Source organism: Schistocerca serialis, chromosome 3 (genome assembly GCF_023864345.2).
Source record: "Schistocerca serialis cubense isolate TAMUIC-IGC-003099 chromosome 3, iqSchSeri2.2, whole genome shotgun sequence".
Taxonomy (NCBI): domain Eukaryota; kingdom Metazoa; phylum Arthropoda; class Insecta; order Orthoptera; family Acrididae; genus Schistocerca; species Schistocerca serialis.
Window position 1 is genome coordinate 558,341,102 of NC_064640.1, and position 19,262 is coordinate 558,360,363.

Sequence of the window (19,262 nt, forward strand, 5' to 3'; positions counted from 1 at the left end):
TCATTTTTGTTTCAGAAGACTAATTAGGATCAAAGCTGAGCAAGGTGACACACCAAGAAACAAGTACCATAAATTAATTACCTTTGAATACATTATGGGAGTGACAGTGATCAATGTGTTACAAATATTTACTATTAAAAACATCCTTGATCACGATTTATTTATTAAGGTGACCGGTTTCCACCACTATTGTGGTCATTTCAGACCATTGAGTAGGAACCTCTTTCTGCTGGAGAATCACTACTCGGGACAGTAGTGATTCTCCAGCAGAGAGAGGTTCCTTCCTACTCAATGGTCTGAAGATGACCACATTAGTGGTTGAAACCAGTCACCTTAATAAATAAATTGTGATCAAGACTGTTTTTAATAGTAAATATAGGTACCATAAATGATTTACAAAAACTGAAAAAGTCACATAAGAGATATCACATTCAACAAGCTCATTAATTCATAAACTTTAAAAGGATACTGAAATCTAAATTCGGAGCTTTGGATTCGGAAGAGACAGATAATTATACATAGACATACACAGTAATAAGAAAAATACCAATATCATAAGTTTTGTTCTCTTCTTGTCATGATAATTCAAATTCATCACAGAACACAAACATTTTAAGTAATAAATACTTTTCACTATCTGTGTCACAAGATGGATGGGCCCTGGAGTATGGAAAATACTTCATGAGATGGTGTTTCAAGAAGACAGATCATGGTTAATTCTAAGAATTCAGTATCTTTCTAAACTGCTGTTCTCTCAAATTATCTTGAACAAAACTGAGATCCACATGTTACTTAACTTTACTGTGTCGAATTCCAGTTTGGAATATATTAACATTGATTACAGACTAAGGATTCTTTTCTTTTTAATCTTTTCTTATTGGTACAGTTAGGTCTATGTTTCTACTGTTCACACATTCTTCAAAAACACTTCGGAGAATGATTTTATATAGCTGATGCCTGCATAATAAATAGATAAGTCTTTCCTCAAAACAATTTTCAATCAAAATACTTGCACATATTTGATATGTTGAGTCAAAAACTAATACTTTGACACAGAACAGAATGCTCCACAACTGAAGTATGTGTGAATTTACCAGCATTGAATGAATAGTGGATTTTCTTTTAGTACACAATATATTTTATTTTCAAATAAATTAATGTGTAGAGTTTAGATAATAAATGCATAAATACATAATTTACTGAATGATTTAATTTTATACACTTTACAGTATCATCTCTTTAAGGCCTCTTATTCTCACTCAGATGTTCTTTCTATCTCAAATAATTCATTATCGATATCAGTTCAGATTATAAGTGTATATTATATAACTTACTGACATGTTGAATTTCATATTTGCTTCACTGTCACTCTCACTCTCATGGCTGCCTATGCTCCCTTAGATGATGTTCTCTCTATCTCCAATAATTGGTGAGTGCCGTGCATGAACCTTGGTGTTCGTTTCTACTGTACAGGTAATTTACACATCCAAAAATTCTAAGAGAAAGCCATTAATATTTATTTAACAGATGGCAGTTTATTTCCAGTTATTTCAACTATGTAATACCCATGTATATAATTTATCTCTCATGGATGAACTGAAGAGGAAGACATTGTACTTGTTGAGATGCCACCTCTCCTTGAAAGTCAATGTCTACTGGAATGGTTCAGGCTGGGCTGTATAAAGAAACAGCTTGGTTTGATCTGCCCTCTATCAGCCACTCTTAGGGTCACTGACCCATCATGCCACCCAACCAATGCAATATGTGAAATAAGACCACATTCAGTTAAGAAACTGAAGTAAACAACCTGCTTATGTTACGCAATGAATCATACAGAAGTAATATTTTGAAAAGTTGATGGCTTTTTCTAGGTTTTCCAAATTTGAAGGTCCATTTGTACCCTGTCTCCTTGTCCTATTGAGTTCACATTGCACATGGCACATTTTTATATGGAGAGGAATCTAAATGGTGGGTAGCCCAAGAAAAATTATAAAAAACTTCAAAAAGTGCCATATATAAGAGCCACCCTACTTCACATACTACACTGCAAAGTGACCTCATTGTAGCAAGTCACAGACTGTATTTTATTTTGTTTTTAACACAGAATGGGTGTGTATACCTCTACATAATACACAGCTATTACTGTTTGTTACAGTGAATTCCTCTAGTTCTTCCTAAGTTTGAGTTTAATAAATGACTATAGTCAAAGATCCTCTTCCTTGTTTCCTTTAATTTTATTCCTTCTTCCAACATAATCTGAAGGCTTTGAAATAAATGCATTTATCACATGTTTAGTGAATCAAACCGGTAGTGTGGTTGCCACCACCCCCATACCACTGACTATGTCTACAGCTACCAATTTACCACATTGATTCTGCATTCTTCTGGCTACTAGTTTGGAGATAGATACAACCATGCTGTAAAACAATAGTTATAATATTTGTTAAGTGCACAGTGGAAAATTGTGCAGCAGTAGAAAAAAAGCCAAATTAAAATTACATGAGTTAATGGATTCTGTCTTATCCAGTGGCAGGTCAGGTTGAGTCCATCATGTCAGAGTGAACAGTATGTGGTACACCATGGATGGATAGTTAGCTTCATCAAGCAAGCATATTGTTCTTCACTGCTGGCCTCTACTCCCTCCAGCGCCGCAAGGCTCTCTGATCCAAACTTTGCATACCTGTCTGGAGGGGAATGACATATTGTGATGTACTGTGTTGCCTACTGGCCTCCCTTGTTGATTGGCATCTTTCTGATTTCCCCAGATTCCCATGTGGCACTGTATCCAGCAGAATGTTACATGCTTCCCTTGCTGTTGAAGGAACAGTAGTTTGTGCTATATCGTTTGTATCCTCTCATCTTTCCTGCAGTGCTTGTAGGGCACTGACGGAATTGGAACAGATGAGAAACTTTTGCCTCAACTGCTCCACTGCCCTCACAATTACATTTAGTCATGTGCTACAGAGCATGTACTGACTGGTAAAGTGAATCCAGAAGTCATTTTGAGGGAAACGATTTCACAAGCAAAGGAGTTTCCTCGAATGAAGTATTGTTATGTCCACTTAAAATGTTAAAAACCATGAACTTAAAAGTTAAATCTGGAAGGTATTCCTTCTTAAAGTTTATTAAATCTCAAAATACTCTGTGCTTCTTTAGGAGGCAAGGTGGAGATCTGCTCCAACATTGGCACATAACTTTGAAATAAGTCACGCCCAGCATTAAACTGTAGTCCTTCACGTGGATCCCAAAAGGTCATATTGTTTGCAGGAGACTTACTGAAGAGTCATTTCATTGGTGGATGAGCAATGTTATGGCAAACAGGTGTCTGTAGTGTGGACATTGTTTTATAGGTTTGTCGCACCATGAGAAGTCACCACCTGATGGCAAGTGGCAGCTTACCAGCCTCAGTGAGGAGTCTAAGAACAGAGCTCGTTCTCAAAGCCCTAATGGCCAGCCTAATTCCCTCAAGGGGCACAACGTCTGAGTATTTTAAATAGGAGAACAGGAGGGCTTTGCAGACCTATACACCATGCAGCCAAAATCAAGCCAAACTGTAACAGACAGGTTTGGGCTCCCCATTAACTATGAATAACACATTTCTAAATATTTGTTGCCCTTTGGTCCCTAACATATGGCAATGAGGTTAACACCATTTCTTTAAAATTAAGAACAGTGTCTTCCTCCATCAGTTCAGGAAGGGTAAAAAGCAAAAAGTGAATGGTTAAAAAGGATGCACGCTCACTTCTCAATTGGAAATTGAGAATCTTTCTTCTCCATCCATTCCTCCAACCTTCTAACTGTCAGCTGCAACTGACATTTCGCTCTTGGAAGGCTGGAGGACAAAGGAAACGTGGAGACACCATCCACAAACTGTGAACACAGTACAGGATTTCTTACTGTTGCCATTTTACTTTTAAGAGCTATTGCAAAGACAGTCATACTGTCTTCAGAGACAATGTTCTATGTTCAGAGCAGTCATACAGGATGTTGCCAACTAGATACTTAACATGTGGAGAGGAAAAACCATATAAAGATGGGATAACAAACTTACAAGACCCACTCATGAAACTGTCCAAAGATATTATACTCCAAGTAGTACCATAGGCCGTCTTGATGTCAACACATATACCTACTAGACAATTACTACAATCCAAACAAGGTGGCAGAAGACCATTCACTCCAAGATTTTTCCTACACAGCTGGTAAGGGCATCACAATGATAGCTACTTCAGTATGTATGGTACTTCTCAGGTTCCATGAGGGAAATAAAAATGAATTCTCTCCATGAGTCAAAAAATTGTACTGATGCCCAGATTAAGTTAAGAAGGATGGGGAGGATTTATTTATTTCTCCCTGTGATGAGCCAGAACATGCAAAAGTTCATTTCTTGGAGCAGATGGTCTACTGCCATCCCGTCTGGAGCTTAGAATGCATAAAGCTTTGTTAAGTCACTTTCAGTCTTGGTTTTGGTGGTATCACTCCACCTTTGATAGCCTGATCCTCCTGGAAGCAGATATGCAAAATGCTTTCCTGTGTAGTACTCACCTAGTAGGTATATGTGTGACCAGATGAGGTGTTCCAAGTAACAGACATGATTTAAACCAGCTCCCACATGGAGAAGGGGCAGTTATACACTTCATCACTGGTGGAACTGAAGAACGAACCATCCCTCTCAGCAAAAATTCTATGGTTGTAGAAAGCTAAATCCTGACTGGTGGTGGCAGTTACTCTAGCAAAATGTTCTGTCACTCTCTGCAATATGCCTGGAAAATCCCATTTTGCATTCCAGCAGCAACTAAACATTGTGTTCCTTGTCCAGAAATTGTCCTGATGGATTCCCATCCAACTGTATTTTTAGTACGTCCATTTATGATGTTCAGGAACTGTTACCTCAATATCTCCTTGCCATCTCAAATAGTTCAATGACATTTTGCCCTCACTCTACTGGAGAAAGGAGGTCTTTGTAGCTGGCCTGAAGACTGCGGTATGAATGCTTCAGTGGTATGGTGGATCACGTTGCTACTACGATCCACCCTCTCCTTAGTGCTGTGATGCTGTCCAGTCACAGCAAATTGGATGTGCAGCATCCAGTTTGTCTCCCTCAGCATCAGTTGTCACGGCTTTGTTTCAAGTACTGCTCTTCCTGGCAGGTGTATCCAAATTGGGAAGTGGCCAGTATAGAGTGGAAATCATTGAACACTTAGCACTGAGCAGTGTGTGAGGGCTGGACAGAATACTGGGAGACTGATAGGACCAAGTAAACCTGTTGCAGTGCTGAAAACTGTGATCTGTCCCCTGTTTAACATCCATGTATGGAGAGATACTATGAGGCTCTAACTCACACTACCCCTGTGGCAGGTAATCACTGAACACAACTGCGCACCAAGTGCATTAAAATCCTTACACAGGAAGAATGGTTTGGGGAACTGCGCGAGTTGTGAGAAGCTCTTGGTCTAAAACTTCATGTAGGGGTAGGAAGAGGAAACATTTTCTCAACTTGTGATACACACACACTGACACAATGACTGCTTGTAAACCAGTGGTGAGGGGTAGAGACAAAGTGTGGTTGACAGAGTTTACAAAAACTGGCACTACTCCTCAGTCTCTATCCCAGCTAAGATTGTTCTTCTTGTGGGGTCTGTAACCAAATAGCATGGGAGCATCACAACATTTAAAATTGTCAGACATATGCACACCGATCTTCCCTGTGTTAGGAGTTGCAGTTGTTCCACATGTGTGAACCTACTAATGTTCCACAGTTGTATGAAAGCCACCTTACTGGCAGCATCTTTCTCTTTCTTTCCTCCTTTCATTCTTCTGAAGTGACGAGTTTGTGGAGGGTTCAAGAAGAGAGGGGGAGGCTACTTGAGGGACTTGTTGGTTCTCTTAAACTGTGGTCTGAGTGGAGCAGGGTGGACAGGATTGAATGGTGTTTCCTATGCAGTGTGTAACACAAACTTGTTTGAAAACACACAAGTGACTTGGCACCAAGTGTTTTGGAAGAAGTGTGCAATCAGCAATAACAATGTCCAGTGGAGCAGGCTCACACACCACAATCCAGTTTGTGTTCCTCGAGCGTGCAGCGAGCAGTGAGCTATGTCCTTTGAAGAAATTATAACAATGGTACAAGAAAGGCCAACACTTTTGGCAACCTAGTCATTCTCTGTATAGAAATAGGTCAATTGGAAAGAGGATAAGGAGTTAAATAGTAATGAAACTTAATACTGATGGTAAGTAAACATTTTTATTATGTCATTCAATTCTGACACAAGTAATTCAGAAACATGTCTCACACATTTATTGCCTTACAGTTTCTGTGCTGTTTACAATCATACAGTAATGTGGGTCACTATTTCCATCACATTAGCTAATCATGTAATGTAAAAGACATACTGTTTTGATTATACAACATACATTTTGCAGATTTGTCTCTAAAGGTTTTCCTAATGTGTGCCATTTAGCACACAAAATTCCAAATGCGCATTCAGTTCTCTCTCTCTCTCTCTCTCTCTCTCTCTCTCTCTCTCTCTCTCTCTTTCTTTTTCTTTTCTTTTTGAGCACGAGACAGGCTTTGACTGAAATACCTACTTTAATCCAGAAAGAAATTTCTTCATTTTGCAGCAGAGTGTGTGCTGATATGCAACTTCCTGGCAGATTAAAACTGTGGGCCAGACTGAGACTTGAATTCAGTACCTTTACCTTTCGCAGCCAAGTGCTCTGCTAACTGAGCTACCCAAACACAACTCACGACCTGTCCTCACAGGTTTACTTCTGCCAGTACCTCGTCTCTTATCTACCAAACTGCACAGGAGCTTTTCAGCGAACCTTGCAAGACTAGCACTCCTGCAAGAAAGGATATTGCAGAGATGTGGCTTAGTCACAGCCTGGAGGTGATGAAACTGTGCGTGGCTGTGGGTAAGCCATGTGTCCAAAATATCCTTTCTTCCAGGAGTGCTAGTCTTGCGAGATTCACAGGAGAGCTGCTGTGAAGTTTGGAAGGTAGGAGATGACGTACTAGTGGAAGTAAATCTGTGAGGACAGGTTGTTAGTTGTGCTTGGGTAGGTCAGTCAGTAGAGCACTTGTCTGTGAAAGCAAAAGGTCCAGAGTTTGAGTCTCAGTCTGGCATACAGTTTTAATCTGTCAGGAAGTTTGACCTTCTTTCACCACTGTTTGCCTGATCTCTGGAGAATGCTACTATACACTGATGAACAAAGAACAGCTACTCAGGACACTACAGTGTTGGCTTATGTTCTAACATCAAAGAGCGTTATGTACACACCCGGCCATGCTGCACTTAGGCCGTAGCCTTAGACACACTGTTCATACTACTGAATAAACGATCATTATCTGATCCATCAGAAATGACTGAGATTGCACAATTTAACTGTTCTGTAGCAGATCTTTTGGAGTGTTTTTCTTTGACCATGCTTAGGTTTTGGGGAGACTGGTAAGACTGTTTGGTCAGTGGCTCAGCTTTGCAGCTGTCTTTGCAAGTGCAGGTTGTTATGCTCTGATCAGGTGTCAATCTCCAGATGCTAACACTTGTCTTTGGTACAGACTGCTTCATTGCTTAGGTGTGTGACTTCTCTCTGTTTCTGAATTGGATAGTTTCATGAGTAATTAACACACACATGTAGAACAGTGCACTGAGCACCTGATATGTGGTCAGCTGTGCCACTTCTTTCATACATTGTCTCTTCTTTATACACCATGGTATTTCTGATATGTACACTGGGCTTACCTTAAAAGTGAATAAAGCCTACTGCTATATACTTGGTCAATTTTAATGCAGTGACTGGAAGAATAAAAGCTGCTGTAGTTTTGAGCTCACAATTTATGCTCGTAAAGATTTCCTGTCATTTGGTGACATCTTCACCTTCCCATTCCTGTTGCAATTCTCTGATATTAACATTAATGACACCTTTGCAGCTTACAAAAGCTTTATTGTAATTTAGACCAGTGTGCAGTTCACTGTTTATGGTATACTAGCCAGGTGATTTGGCTTGTATCAGCTTGTTTACTACAGTAGAGTGCAATGTTTCAGCCAGGAATGTGACGTTACGCAGCCTCTTGATGGTTTAAGTTTCCCTCTAAATCTTTCCAATGCCTTATGAATGAAGTAAGGTGAAAATTTCTAAAAAGTATCTTCCACACATTTGACAAGCTATATATTATTTACTACAGGACTTGGTTTGCTACTGGCAGTACAGACTTCTCAGGCAGACTAGTAACATGTGCTGTCTTTGTTGTTTGGGTTTTAATAATGCCCACCAGGCCAGCATCTGAAGTTGCTGTGCAATCCACTGGTAACCCAGGAGCAGTTAGCGAGGTAATTGTCCACCTAGACAGTGCTCCCCTTGCTTGGGTAAGCCTTATACAACTGGTATATCATACGTGCCCCAGAGATTGTCCAATAATGACTGTATTGCCCAAACAACCATCAACGTTCTTGGCATGTAGCACACCTTGACGTTAAGTTTTTTGTACAGAAGTTATATTAACCTCATGATTCAGGAGGTTAGGCAAAGTTCCTCACTGCTTATGACTCATGAAATTCCACTGTAGAACTGGTGATACTCCTTAGTCTGCAGTTTAAGAACACCGATTTCGCCAAAATCATACCTAGTCAACAAAAATTGGGCTCCCTGAGGTGCTCACTACTTGGCATGAAGGAGGAGGCACGTGTGGCATGTCGAATACCATAGATGTGGTTAGAGGACAGACACACTGAGGAGTAAATGTTCACTATGAATTTCACATCACAAGAAGAACGGAGGGGAACATGTCACTGACCTGTGACTTTATCTCTGGGAAAGAGAGAAATGTACTCACTAAAAAGAGATGTGTTTTGGAAATTGTAGATTGGCACCAGGTCTTCTCACTATTTGCTGTGTTGGTGTCTCAAATTATGTCAATAATACATTATCATTGCAATCTGCAGAGCCCTCCTCAGCTAAGAGAGCTTTTCTGGACCAGAGATTCAATTACTGCTCTGCGTGAAACAGTATATACCTGTGACTGTCAACTATACTGCTCAAACAAAGTTTTGCACCTTCCTCACAATTTTCCATACAGTAGTTGATTTGATCAGAAACTATTTTCTCAATACCCTTTTGACCATATGAAACCACTGTCTACAGCCACCTGAGTTATGGATGTAAAAGTAAACACTATTTTTCAGTGTAATTCAGAAGTGCCAATGTGTCTTCGTCTGTGAATGGTACAATGTGGCACGCGTACACTGTTCAGTCTGTTATCAAGCATTCAAGCTTAGAGCATGTGCACACTGTTACTTTATGGCAAGAACGGTTGTCACAATGTGAAGTTGGCTATCAAATTGGTCTACACCAAAGCACCATTTGAATATTCGACCACTATTGTAAGGTAGAAAACGTCGAAGATCTGCCTCGAAAGGTTGTCTGTGGACAAAACCAGCAGCTGATGACCACTAACTACAAATTATGACTCATAAGTACCTAGGAGAGTGCAACATAACCATGTGTTTCCTTTTTGGAGGCAACTAGGAGGGCTGTGCTGACCAAGACAGTACATGTCCATTTCTACAAGATTAATTTGGCCGCCATTCATTCACTACAAATAACAGTACAAGCATGGTGGTCTGTGAACGAATTGGGCAAGGGAACATGTGGAATGGAATCGTGTTTGTGGCATTGAGTTCTGCTCACTGACGGGTGCAGGGTTCGACGGCTGACAATCATTGTAGAAGAGTCTGGGGCAGACAGGTACTGAGGCACATCTCAGGCAGGCAGTCCCACAGGTTCAGAAGAAATATGAGTCAGTCATGTTTGGGCAGGTATCATATACGGATGTCAGATATCCTAATTGTTGCTGAGGGCAACTGAGAGGTGTGCAGTATTGGGATAGGAGCTCTCAACCTATTCTCCAGCACAACAACATTTCACTGATGGGTTTGTCTTTCAAGATGATAATGCAAAAGCACATTGTGTCCATATGTCCTGGGCACCTTCTTCCAGGAGGCAGGAATTAACAAAATGGAATGGCTGGCAGTATCTGCACACATGAATCTCATTCAACATTTGTAAGTCTGGTGCTTGTCACAGAATCTCACTCAAAAACTAGGTAACTTCAAGAGAGGTGCCATTGAAGAATGGGACTGGCTTGAGCAGTAATGTTTCTATTACCACGTGGAAAATACGCCAAAAAGTATCCGAACATGTTACAATGCACGAAATGTAGAAACACACTACTGAATGTTACGCAGCAGAATATTTTGAATTCACAGATGTGCACTTTCTTTGCCTATATTTTGGTGATAATAATGAAGAAACTATACATTCAATATATATATGTATGATCAATTGCACATATAATTAAATATACACAGGAAATGATAACTTGCCGGTAAATGTGTGTCCTGTGGTTCCACCAAAGTGTCAGATCCTTAAATGAGTGGTACGGGATTCTCTGGTGCAAAATATGGTACATCATGTTTTCAAACGAGTAGCTCATCACAGAAACCTGACAAAATGCAGAAGAATATTTTTGGAATCAATAAATCAATGTGGAGAATAAGTAGATTACTCAAATGAGGTACAAATACAATGAAGGCATCAGGCACATTTAAAAACAACAGTAAAATGAGTTCCACATACATCACAAAAAAGTAAGAACTATTTAACAGTACACTTTTCCTGTCATTCAGATTTAAATTACTTACTGCTGTCATGTCACTCAGTGTTAAAATACTAGTACTGTGAGTAGAAAGAAAGCACAAAAACATAACAGCTATCATCATCATCATCATCATCATCATCATCATCATCATCATTTAAGACTGATTATGCCTTTCAGCGTTCAGTCTGGAGCATAGTCCCCTTTATAAAATTCCTCCATGATCCCCTATTCCGTGCTAACATTGGTGCCTCTTCTGAGGCTAAGCCTATTACTTCAAAATCATTCTTAACCGAATCCAGGTACCTTCTCCTTGGTCTGCCCCGACTCCTCCTACCCTCTACTGCTGAACCCATGAGTCTCTTGGGTAACCTTGCTTCTCCCATGCGTGTAACATGACCCCACCATCTAAGCCTGCTCGCCCTGACTGCTACATCTATAGAGTTCACTCCCAGTTTTTCTTTGATTTCCTCATTGTGGACGCCCTCCTGCCATTGTTCCCATCTACTAGTACCTGCAATCATCCTAGCTACTTTCATATCCGTTACCTCAACCTTATTGATAAGGTACCCTGAATCCACCCAGCTTTAGCTCCCATACAACAAAGTTGGTCGAAAGATTGAACGGTGCACAGATAACTTAGTCTTGGTACTGACTTCCTTCTTGCAGAAGAGAGTAGATCGTAGCTGAGCACTCACTGCATTAGCTTTGCTACACCTCGCCTCCAGTTCTTTCACTGTGTTGCCATCCTGTGAGAATATGCATCCTAAGTACTTGAAACTGTCCACCTGTTCTAACTTTGTTCCTCCTATTTGGCACTCAATCCGTTTATATCTCTTTCCCACTGACATTACTTTCGTTTTGGAGATGCTAATCTTCATACCATAGTCCTTGCATTTCTGATCTAGCTCTGAAATATTACTTTTTCAAACTTTCAATCGAATCTGCCATCACAACTAAGTCATCCGCATATGCAAGACTGCTTATTTTGTGTTCACACATCTTAATCTCACCCAGCCAGTCTATTGTTTTCAACATATGATCCATATATAATATGAACAACAGTGGAGACAGGTTGCAGCCTTGTCTTACCCCTGAAACTACTCTGAACCATGAACTCAATTTACCGTCAACTCTAACTGCTGCCTGACTATCCATGTAAAGACCTTTAATTGCTTGCAAAAGTTTGCCTCCTATTCCATAATCACGTAGAACAGACAATAACTTCCTCCTAGGAACCCGGTCATATGTCTTTTCTAGATCTATAAAGCATAGATACAATTCCCTGTTCCATTCATAACACTTCTCCATTATTTGCCGTAAGCTAAAGATCTGGTCCTGACAACCTCTAAGAGGCCTAAACCCACACTGATTTTCATCCAATTGGTCCTCAACTAATACTCGCACTTTCCTTTCAACAATACCTGAGAAGATTTTACCCACAACGCTGCTTAAAGAGATACCTCTGTAGTTGTTACAATCTTTTCTGTTTCCATTTTTAAAGATTGGTGTGATTACTGCTTTTGTCCAGTCTGATGGAACCTGTCCCGACTCCCACGCCATTTCAATTATCCTGTGTAGTTATTTAAGACCTGACATTCCACTGTATTTGATGAGTTCCGACTTAATTTCATCCACCCCAGCTGCTTTATTGCACTGCAATTTATTGACCATTTTCTCCACTTCCTCAAATGTGATCCTATTTCCATCATCATTCCTATCCCATTCTACCTCGAAATCTGAAACATTACTGATCGTATTTTCACCTACATTGAGCAACTCTTCAAAATATTCCCTCCATCTGCCCAAGGCATCCACAGGATTCACAAGCAGTTTTCCTGACCTGTCCAAAATACTTGTCATTTCCTTCTTACCTCCCTTTCGAAGACTGCTAATTACACTCCAGAATGGTTTTCCAGCAGCTTGACCCAAAGTCTCCAACCTGTTTCCAAAGTCTTCCCAAGATTTCTTCTTGGATGCTGCAACTTTCTTCAACATAACTTTCTCTGTCTACCTGAGTTCTAGTATGTAGCCATTTTTGATACGCCTTCTTTTTCCTTTTACAGGCTGCCTTGACTGTGTCATTCCACCAAGCTGTTTGCTTCATCCTACCTTTACACACTACTGTTCCAAGACATTCTTTAGCCACTTGTAGTACTGTGTCCCTGTACCTTGTCCATTCCTTTTCCAATGACTGTAATTGACTACATTCAACTAACTGGTACCTTTCTGAGATCATTGTTATGTACTTGTGCCTGATTTCCTTATCCTGAAGTTTCTCCACTCTTATCCTCCTACATATGGACCTGACCTCCTGCAATTTCGGCCTCACAATACCAATTTTGCTGCAGATTAAATAATGATCAGTGTCATCAAAGAATCCCCTGAATACATGTGTGTCCCTCACAGCCTTCCTGAATTCCTCATCTGTTATTATATAGTCAATGATAGATCTGGTTCCCCGGCCTTCCCAAGTATACTGGTGAATGTTCTTATGTTTAAAAAAGGAGTTTGTGATTACTAAGCCCATACTGGCACAGAAATCCAAGAGTTGTTTCCCGTTCCTGTTGGCCTCCATATCCTCTCCAAATTTACCCATAACCTTTTCATATCCTTCTGTTCGATTTCCAATCCTGGCATTAAAATCACCCATGAGCAGAACACTGTCCTTGTCCTTTACTCTAACAACTACATCACTGAGTGCATCATAAAAACTATCCATCTTATCTTGATCTGTCCCTTCACAATGCAAATATACTGACACAATCCTAATTTTCTTGCTAGACACTGTCAAATCTATCCACATCAGTCGTTCGTTTACATACCTTATTGCAACTAAGCTGGGTTCCATTTCTTTCCTGATGTAAAGCCCTACACCCCATTGTGCTATTCCTGCTTTGACTCCTGACAGGTAGACCTTGTATTCTCCCACTTCCTCTTCTTTCTCACCCCTTACCCGAATGTCACTAACAGCTAAAACATCCAGCCCCATCTTACTTGCAGCCTCTGCCAGCTCTACCTTCTTCCCAGAGTAGCCCCCATTGATATTAATAGCTCCCCATCTCATTACCATTTGTTTGCCGAGTCGTATCTTAGGAGTCCCTGGTTTGTCAGTTAGAGGTGGGACTCCGTCACCTCCAAAGGTCCGAGGCATTTTGCTCTGATTGTTGCCAGCATCATTTTTAAAGTACCAGGGAAGCAGGTTGCTAGCCTTACTTGCCCTGAGTCCCAGTGAGTTTTACCCCTAACAGTTGAGAGACTAACCGGTGGATTTGGTAGTCTTTGCCGTATGAGCACAAAGGTGACCACAACTCAGAATATGTCCGAGATGCCCAGCCTTATTCCAAAGTAACTGGTATCCCGACTGTCGGGACCACTTACTTGGCCACTCATACGTTGCCCGTGGTTCATGAACTAGGACATGACTACAGGAACCCACACCATGAACCACATAACAGCTATAAAAGTCTATATTTAGATAATAGAATTCAAATCATAGAATAAAATATATATAATTAACTTTTTTCAGCATATGATCTATCTGAAGGTAAGAGCTTAAATTTTTGTACTTTTAATCAGGAACTTCTGAAGTCACCTCCAAGTAGTGGGATAAGCTAAAGACTCTCAGACAGCAAATTTGCCACTATATCACAACTTTCACTAATGGCTGACAGTGAAGAAAAGCAGTAATACGCCAACAAAGTGAAAAATAAAACTTCCCAAATTATAATATACACTTCAAAAATGGTTTTCATATTATATCAAACACAGTCAACCAAAGTGGTTGCATAATACTATGTATTAAAAATTATAGATAAAATTTACAAGATTTAGTTCTGCTGTTAACATTAATGATAAACATAAATATTACTTAAACATTTTGTATGTGCAGCCTTCAAAAGTAGTCTTACCAAAAACATCTATTAAAATTCTAGAGAGTTTGAGGTAACAGTGTACCTTGGCCATGTGCAGAACAGTAAAAAATACAACCGGCTGGCAATTGTACCAAACATCTGAACAGTACAGCAGATAAGATAGTAGAACAAAGATATTATGATCTCAAAATAACACGGAATAGGCAGCTATCGAGAAATCGGGAAGATGAAAAGCTGTATAGACAGGCAGAAGATAGGGGACCATTCTTCAAAGGAAACACAAACCCACATCTATTAACAGTGCCATCTTATAGTGTCTAAGAGACAGTTCTGCTACCACTATAATTTCCTTAACCCCCTTCCCAAATTTACTATTCGATTCACAAACCACGCATGGATGGGAAGACTGACTGTTGATAGACCTCTATATGAGCTGTAATTTGTTTTCTCATAGTGGTCATTTTGTTAGAAGTAAGTGGGATGGAGTAACATACTGCCTGATTTTTCTTGGAAAAGGAGTAGAATTTTATCCTCTTTGTGATGCACAACACCTCTATTGTAGAATCTGTGACTGGAGTTTGATGAGCCTCTCACAGTTATTAAGTGAACCCATGATGAAACGCTTAGCTCCTTTATTTCTCTTTTCTTTTTCTTCTTCTTCTTCTTCCTCTTCCTCTCTATCTCCTCTATTAACCTTTGGGTCACACCAACATAAAAAAGTAATTTTAAACGTTTTCACAATATTGACCTTTATCATCATAGTAAGTAACAAATACAAGAAGAAATTGACAAAAAGTAAACCATCAATTGTTTTAAAATTGTGGTTTAACTTCGGAGCCCGTGGGACTTACAGTTTACAACCACCAACCTTTTTTGTGACATATATTTGAAAGCAATACCGCATTTTTCTTAGACATTATCCCACATCTCGAAACTTCCATGAACTCATAATGGCTAAAACAAATTGATGATGATGAGGTCCCATACTCCGAGGAGAGTAGGGGACGATCGGGAGAACCACACCACTGTACTAGGCAAGGCCCTAGGGGAGGTAGTTTGCCATTGCCTTCCTCCGAATGTAATGGGGATGAATGATGATGATGAAGACAACACAACAACACCCAGTCATCACAAGGCAGAGAAAATCCTGACCCCGACAGGAATCAAACCCGGGACCCCATGCGTGGGAAACAAGAATGCTACCGCAAGACTACAAGCTGATATTTATAAATAACAAGCAAAAATGACCCTAACAAAAGTACATACTGTTCCAGTGGTTTCATTCTGGAACCACTCATAATAGCAGCAGCATAAACTCAAATTTATGTTACCATAACTTAAGATATATCCACTTTCACTGTCAATGATCTCCTCAACATGATCACTATATTTAAAAAATGAAAAAAAAGTCACAATTTACTACAGTCACGTAGTACAATCTCTCCACCGAATGTTGCTTTAAACACTGGAAGTGACTGGTACAATACATTACATTCATAGAAGTACCTCACTGTAGCACTAGATGTCTCTCACTTGCAATAGCATCAGTGGTTTCACATGAAAGGCACTGGTATTTAATAATAATAATAATAATAATAATAATAATAATAATAATAATAAAGAGAAATCACTTGTGCTCAAAGCATAATAGTATGTTGTAAGGGAACCAAATTACTGACAAGTATCCAAGAATTGATCAAATAAGTATTTTGGAAGCCATTTCATATGTAGATGAACTACATTTCCTTAAGATTCTTCCAATGAATCTCAGCCTGGCACCTGCCTTTCCTTCAACCAGTTTTATGGAGTTATTCCAGTTTAGGTTGACCCTAGATATTTTATAAATGCTACTGTTGTCAATAACTTATTGTTCATGGTGTAAATGAATAATTATGGCCATATCAACTTATTTATGTGCAGTATACTATATTTATTTATGTTCAGGGTCAACTGCCAGTCCCTGCAACAACTGTCGATCCTCTGCAGATGTTGTCTTCCTGCATTTTGTTGCAGTCTTATGGCACACAAATCTTTCCACGTGAAACAATATTCGCCATGAAAATCATCATGAAACTTTTGATATTATCTACTGGATCATTTACGATGGGGGAGGTTGTTCAATGGGGAGCAACTGCAAGAGATGATTCCAGGGGGGATACAGAGCAAACCAGGCCATACGGACATATGGCCGCTAACTTGAAAATGGAGATAAAAGGTCTTTGACAGTGTCCAATGATTCAAAGCACATGTGAGAACACATCAGGCAACCCATAATGTTCTGTCTGCACTAGTGTTTTAGCTTCTCACTCAAGAGGGCAATAATGTTGTCCATGATGGCAGTCCACTCACACATTGGTAGGAGGGGCCATCCATTTCACTGCAATGCTGAGACACAATGACCCAGTATACTAACTAGGAACAGACCAACATGGTCTTTACATAAGAACAGTCAAATGACAATGGACAGGTGGCAGCACGACTGTACCAGGAACAGTATTCCTACCGACAGCAATTGCAACAATGTTTTGTTGTTTGTGTGATACAAACTTTTTTTGGGATGGCTAACTAAAAAAGGCAGGTACACCATGCACATATACAGGCCTTGGAGGAACTGGTGTTGAACACTGTAGAATAGAATATGAAACCAGTATCAGCATCAGGCAGGTGGCCCACCGGGAAGGGGTAAGCCAGATGACCATGTGGAACATTTACCATGACAGCTGTCACTATCTGTATCAGTTACGATGTGTGCAGGACTTATTACATATAGACTTGCCTCCTCGATTTTGTCACTGGTTTATCGCACAGGCCACCATGGTGCTAGGATTCCTGTAATTCTTCATACTCACAGATGAGGCTACTTTTACAAGGGGCAGTATCATGAACCTTCATAACATTCAAGTGGGGCACTGGAGAATCCCCATGGTATGGTGGTGGCACACCATCAATGTGTGGGTGGTAATCATTGGTGACCATCTTGTGGGACTAGTAATCCTATCACAATGCCTCACAGGTGAGGCGTATCTGCACTTTCTGCAGGTGACCCTGCCTCCTCTGCTGAAGATGTGCCTTTGGTGGTACAAAGGGTAATGTGGCTACTACAGGGTAGCCAGAAAGTCATTTTACGCATGCTATTATTTCATTGTAACTAACACAGTTATTTGTCCAAAATGTCCATATATGCAGCACCATTGTCCATTACTTATTTGCTGGCCACTGGCCAGAATGCCACAGGCCTAAGTTCATTGTTATGTGGAGTTACACTGAACTCTTTGGAATTCCAAGTTCTGCAGCAGGCTTTGTTCTCAGGCAAAAGGCTTTCACCTACCAACTAATAAAAGTCTGATGAGTTGTATGCTCCTTACCAAATGTTTCACAAAACCTGTCCATCACCTGTGTCATATTTTCATTGTTGTGCTTTCATTCATGGAGCCACATGCTTGTCACTAACCACTTCTCCAAAATGAAGTCCACTGTATATGACATTGTTCTTCACCAGATACAGAGAGGTAAATGATGAACTGATCAATCCACAGACTTTATTCTCTTCCATGGGCAATAACATGGGAAACAAGTGGCAAACACATTGCAATTAACATGAGGAACACTTCATTGATCAGGATGGGAGATTCAAATTTTAAACATCATCTACCATCTTACAATATTACATGCGTTTAGCTCACTGGACCTCAATTATTTAGATTTCTACCTGTGGGGCACCTGAAACAAATTGCATATGTGGCACCCATCCCGGACATGCTGACATCTGAAAATCCATTCATGCTGGCTGTGACGCCATTTGGTTGCAGGATGCCACATTTGAATGTGTGCATCAGTCACTGCTGCATCGTGCAAGCACAAGCTTCGAGGCTCATGGGGGCCACTTCAAACACCTGTACTAATTGTGGTGTCATCACAGCATGTCATACACTGCATTGTACTGTACAGAAATGATGAATTAATAAATACCTTATAGCACAGACACCATGCATTTGTAGCCATATGTCCAAATGACCTTTTTTGCTCCTTATCCTCTGAGGGATCATTTTCTGAAGTTTTCTCCCCTTTAGCAAAATCACCTTGTATATAATTTGAAGAATAATGGCCTTATAACAGTCACCTAAGGTATTCCAGAAGACAGTTTTACATCTGATGATTTTTTTACTAGTAAGAATTCTCTGTTAATTTCTATGTGTTAAGAAGTCCTGAAGCCAATCACAAAGCTGATTTGGTATTTAGTAAGCCTGTTTTATGTCCACTAAGCAAGTATGAGAAACTCTATCAAATACTTTCCAGAAGTCAAGAAACATTGCGTCAACTTTAACACCACTGTCACTGGTGCTCTGGATCTCATGGTCAGACAGAGTGAGCTGAATTTTGAAAGATCTCAGTAGAATCAATTTGATTATCATAAAGGAGATTTTTCTTTTCCAAAAAAGTCACAATAATATGTGAGAAATGTGTTGCATAACACTACAACATAACTGATACCACAATTATGTATTCCCATCCAATGATCCTTCTTGAAAATAGTAAAGGTGACTTAAGATGAACTGCTGTTAAAAGAGCAGCAATGATACAGATTGTAAAGGTATCTCTTCAGGCCCAGACAACTTTCCTATTTTGAATAATTTTAGTTGATTCCCCAATTTTGGTGTTCTTGCAGTAATTGAAAGGAGGAAATGTATTACAATCTTCACCCATGAAACAATTTCAGAAGATTGAGTTGAGTA

The 19,262-nt window shown here is 39.9% G+C and overlaps 1 protein-coding gene across 1 annotated transcript in view; it reads right to left on the bottom strand.

Annotated features, from left to right (window-relative positions):
- Positions 1 to 19,262, bottom strand: part of LOC126470455 (DNA polymerase zeta catalytic subunit) — a 231,430-nt gene that overhangs the window by 73,472 nt on the left and 138,696 nt on the right. The window contains exon 18 of the mRNA XM_050098304.1: positions 10,383 to 10,501. Within this exon, the coding sequence (XP_049954261.1) occupies positions 10,383 to 10,501 (119 nt within the window). The remainder of the gene's footprint in view (positions 1 to 10,382; positions 10,502 to 19,262) is intronic.